General features: G+C 33.4%; 1 protein-coding gene across 1 annotated transcript; it reads right to left on the reverse strand.

The window, feature by feature from the left end:
• Positions 1-3700: 3700 nt before the first annotated feature.
• Positions 3701-5078, reverse strand: LOC147471351 (uncharacterized). Its single transcript, XM_086539433.1, has 4 exons — positions 5018-5078; positions 4773-4854; positions 4323-4463; positions 3701-4029 (listed from the first exon to the last, which is right to left on the reverse strand). The coding sequence occupies exons 2-4, from the start codon at positions 4843-4845 to the stop codon at positions 3944-3946; spliced, it is 300 nt and encodes a 99-aa protein (XP_086395559.1). The 5' UTR covers positions 4846-4854; positions 5018-5078; the 3' UTR covers positions 3701-3943.
• Between the last annotated feature and the right edge of the window lie 515 nt (positions 5079-5593).

Below are 5593 nucleotides of genomic sequence, written 5' to 3' on the forward strand. Positions count from 1 at the left end.
CTTCTGACCAGTCTATGGTCGCTACCGACATTTACTTTACTGATAACGGATACGTCTTGTACAATGTCGCGCCTATTGGTGATTATAAAGTTAATTTCGTTTTTAATGCCGGATGGTGATTTCCATGCCCATTTCCTTCTGGATCTCTTTTCGAAGAATGTATTCATTTAAGGGATCGAGCTTCAGCCAATTCTATTAGCCTTTGTCCTCTCTCATTTCTGGTGCCTATTCTGTTTCCCAACCGAGGTTTCTCCATCTTCCCTTATTCCTATCTTGGCATTAAAATCCCCCATAATCTGTTGTTTAGTTTCAGTATTACAGAAACTACTCTCGCTCACTCTGTAGAATTCTTTATTTTTTTTTATTTATTTTTTTTTTTGAGGCACTTGTAAACTAAGAAACATACTCCTAATTCTTGTTTGGTATCCAGGGGTTTACCTCTCCAATATAGTACGTGACCAAAATTTAGTAATTTCTGCTCTTCGCCTAGTCTTCTAACTTCAGAAAGTCCCACAATATCCCATTTAATAAATGAAAGTTTCTCAAGCAGTGTCAAAAGATCAGATTCTGTTCTCAGAGTCCTTACATTGTATGTGCACAAATTCATCATCTTTAGGCGGCCTGGGTCTAACCAGATATTTTTAGCACCCTCTGCTCCAGAACGATCCTGATCGCCGCCGTGACCAGGGGCTCCTTCGCTTCCGGGGAATGAGGGTCGTTTTCTTGACTGGAAAATCATATTTAAGAGGGGTGGGGCCTAATACCCCCAACTACCGGTCTTAACTGTGCAAGGTGGGGGGAGTAACTCTAGTCAGGAGGCTACCTTTAATCTCCAATAACACGTTTGAGTTAGTCTCGTGTGTTATTAGATCTTAGTATCCCCCAATCTATCTCTCTACCTTTCAGTTTACTCTTGTGAAAATGGACATTTGTTTATATACACGTGTAGGGCCTACACATAAATGCATGCTTGCATGTTTATGCGCGCTCCCATGCCCGCACTTATGTACGTTTTTATATATATTGTGCCTATGCCTGCACAGCGTAGACGCACATATATATACAATTATGTAATTATGCACATACTCCAAGCGGATGTCTATGCCAGTATGTATGTACATAGCATTCATATATAACAGCATCTACGCGTGCATACACGAGCACGTGAATTATAATGTGTCCATGCATTATAATTTGTTTAAATATATATAAATAGTAGGTAATGGTATATATATATCTGGCAACATTTCTGAGAGGAATTTACTAGTTGGCATCTGTTCCGTGTGACCGTCCCCGTGTGACCTTGGCCGTCAGGGAATGGGCTTCCATTAGGAATAATTTTCCTGGTTGCATGATTAGATTTATGATTAGATTTATGAACACTGAAAACCTGACATATGTCACTCTATAGTATAATGTACTCACGAACTGGGAATTGATTTTACTCTGACCAGATGTTGAATGGTAGTTGGTCACCTTTGACCCTTGGCACTGGCACTGACGTGGCATCTATGGGTAACATGTAAGCGATGTTTGACTCATTTTCTATTGGTTTGCTTGAATGGTATGATTTTATATTAGGAATATATTCAGGCATCCTCAAATGTTTTCACATTGTATTGTATATTTTGCAAATCACTATAACTCAATGTTTCCTTTATTATATTGTGGCACGTTTTGGCATCTCCATGCCTTTGGAAGGACTAGCTTTCCTGTGGCATTCTTTCTTTTTTGAATATTTTATATATCGAGCCGACGTCCGACACCACAGAACATCCAACGCCATGGTGGTACACGTAGATGAAGCGGGACATCTACCGGATTGGAAACGGGCCAAAGTGATCCATGAAGGATTAAATCAATTAAAAAGAAAAATGATGGAAGCTGCATACATCGCGACGGAGGAGAACATGAACACAGCGTCAGGTCGCTTCAAATTATCGAAAGTCGCGGCAACGTCTATCAGGCGGACAACGAGCGAGAGGTCACGGGAATCAGCTGGGTCGTCAGCTCTTGACTAATATATATATGTTCCTGTTTACTTGATGTAGCATGTAGTTCTGAAGACGGGGTAACCCGAAACGCGTCAATTACATCTCTTGTGTTGTGAAAGTATTCAGTCTCTTTTATACCACTTTTTATCCATATATATATATATATATATATGTGTGTGTGTGTGTGTGTGTGTGTGTGTGTGTATACATACATATATTTAAGTATATATATGCATATGTATATATCTATATATAAACACAAATTTTACCTCTCTGACCTTGACTGGAACTATTTGTGACTTGAGTTTTTAATTCATTCCCGCTGATTGCCCATGGGAATTGTCTATAAAACCTCCCTCTCACTACTCTGCTAGGAGTCTTACATGGTGATTATAAAGCACCTGGTTAGACAATTATTTTAGTGGGTCGTGTAGTGAAATGGTTAGGAGCCTGTATTCTCACTCTGAGGACCCAAGTTGAAGTAAAGGACAAGGAGGTAACATTTTTATTTTTATATACATATACAAATATATATATATTATATATATATATATATATATATATATATATATGTATATATAACATATATATACATCTATGTATATATGTGTTTATATAGATATATATATATATTATATATATATATATATATATATATATATATATGTACATATATATATATATATATATATATATATATATATATATATATATATATATATATATGTATATGTATATATATATACACACACGAAAAGACACACACACACACATATGTATATATATATTATATATATATATATATATATATATATATATATATATATATATATATATATTTATATATATACATATACATATATATGAATGTATTTATATATATATATATATATATATATATATATATATATATATATATATATATACATATATATGAATGTATATATATATTATATATATATATATATATGCATATATATGTATATATACATATATATGTATATATACCTTTATACATACATATTTATCTATATATCTTTATATATGCATATATTTGCATATATATATGCATATATAAATATATCTATATATGTATTCAAATACATATATAGATATATATTCATACACAAACACACACACATACACACAAACACACACACACACACATACACACACACACACACAAACACACACAAACACACACACACACACACACATATATATATATATGTATATAAATATATACATATATATATATATATATATATACATATGTATATATATATATATATATATATATATATATATATATATATATATGTATGTATGTATGTATATATATATGTATATGTATATGTACATAAATAAATAAATAAATATATATATATATATTTATACATTTACTATACATATATATGTATATATATATATATATATATATACATATATATGTATATATATATCAGTGTGTATGTATATATACACACACACACTGTGTGTATGTGTGTGATATGAAGAGCGTCTTGATTTCCCTCCATAAACTACGCCTTAAATAATGTATCATGAATATGCTTGATATATACAAATAATATTTTCTAATGTACAAAAATGTAGAAATGTAATATCTAAATGCATCACAGCATAAGTCCTACAGGATTTTGAATTGTGGTGTTTCGTGTTACCAAGGGACACATAGAAAGGGTAGATAATGTCATATATCTTTATTCCATCACAGATTCACGTTTAGAGTTTGGATTAACAAATGGTTTATTAATGACAAGTTATAATGCTGTTTTTCTTTTACGTATTATTCCTGATAGCATTATTCCTGATAACAGCAATAGAGAGTTAGGAAAAAAAAATGTTTTCTTTCCTAGTGGCCAATAAAGCTGACTATAACTGACTCTCCTAAACTGCCGTATAACCATTCACACGGAGAAGGCGCAGACTCAGGCAGGCGCTGCGGTGGAAGGGATAAAGGCTGCAGCGGCGGCCTTGTACTTGGCAACCAGATTTGCAACTGCAGGAGGCATGGCTGGAGAGAGAGAATCGTCAATAAATTACTATGCTTAAAATTTAGGTATGTATTTACAGTTTGTATGTGTATGTGGGTGTGTGTATATGTATATATATATATATATATATATATATATATATATATATATATATATATATGTAAGAATATGTATATATATATATTTACATATATACATACATATATGTATATATATGTATATATATAAATGTATGTATAGATAGATCGATAGATCTATCTATCGATCACACGCGCAAGCGTCTCCATAACAGCTTCCTGAATGATGCACTCACTTGGAGGTCCCACGGGGGCGGCACCAGGGGTGGGCACGACCCCCGGGGCGGGCGTGGTGTGGAGGGCGTTGAGGGCCTGGATCTCCTCGGGCGTCGGGATGAAGGCCTCGATCATGGCAAGGGAGGGCACCATTGGGGCAGCTGCCAATTCAGAAAAGGAAATAGACGCTCACTCTGGTTAACGAGTTTCATATCTAATTGTGTATGTTAAAATGTTTTTTGCATTACTCTAAGGTAAGAAAAATGGGAATTGATAGAGAAACTGTGAGAAAAGAGCAACAATATTGATATTTAAATCACCGAAAAGACAACAGTATTGATATTTAGATAATCGAAAAGACAATCGTAGAACTTTCAAAGACAAAATAGATAGTAAACAGTAAACTATCAGGTTTCCGTTGCTTAGAGACAGGTAGTAACATTGGCCAATGTAAACGTAAGAAAACTAACCTGGAGCAGCTGCAGGTAAGGCAGCAGTGACAGCCACAGTGGCAGCAAAGCACAGCAAAACAACGGCCTTCATTTTTCTTATCTGAAACCGAAACAGATCAGTTGGACCGTTAGTTATCCGTTTGAATATTTATTCCTATTTTCCGGCAGAGGATACATCTTCACTTCACTCATGTGGCACAACTGAGGTTACACGAAAACGTCTGCTTAAGTGAGAGCGAGAGCACTTTCGACAGCTGACTTACCTTGGCAGCGACGTGACAGACACAGAGCTGCTTTGGTCAAAGAGGAACGCTTATATATACCCATCATGAGGTTCCGTGACGGCAGAGGCGCTAATCGTCTTCAAGGATTATAAGAAACAAACACACGCACACATTAACGAACTTTGCATATACAGTCACACGCACACACCCACATATCACACCCACACACACACACACACACGTGTGTGTATATATGTATATTTTTTTTATTGTATATATATATATATATGTATATATATATATATATATATATATATATATATATATATATTTATATGCAATTTCATATGTTCATACATACACTTATATATATATATATATGTATATATATAAATATATATATATATATATATATATATATTTATGTATATATATACATATATATGTATATATATATATATATATATATATATATATATATATATATATAGATATATATATGATGATCTCATCAGCATAAAAACCCCCCAAGGTCTCTCAATATTTTCTAGTCACTTTTTTTTTTTTCCCTTGGTCCTTTGTCCTCTGATTCCAGTTTAGCCCTGAGAATTTTCT

This window comes from Penaeus japonicus, unplaced genomic scaffold (genome assembly GCF_977035675.1).
Source record: "Penaeus japonicus unplaced genomic scaffold, GWHDUDI00000001_assembly GWHDUDI00000009, whole genome shotgun sequence".
Taxonomy (NCBI): domain Eukaryota; kingdom Metazoa; phylum Arthropoda; class Malacostraca; order Decapoda; family Penaeidae; genus Penaeus; species Penaeus japonicus.

Bases quoted from the DNA above. Each gene is read 5' to 3' on its own strand.
- LOC147471351 (XM_086539433.1), bottom strand. From the start codon at position 4,845: ATGAAGGCCGTTGTTTTGCTGTGCTTTGCTGCCACTGTGGCTGTCACT. The intron at 4,464-4,772 runs GTTAGTTTTCTT...CTGAATTGGCAG, and splicing joins CTTACCTGCAGCTGCTCCAG to CTGCCCCAATGGTGCCCTCC. The intron at 4,030-4,322 runs GTGAGTGCATCA...CTCTCTCTCCAG, and splicing joins CGCCCCCGTGGGACCTCCAA to CCATGCCTCCTGCAGTTGCA.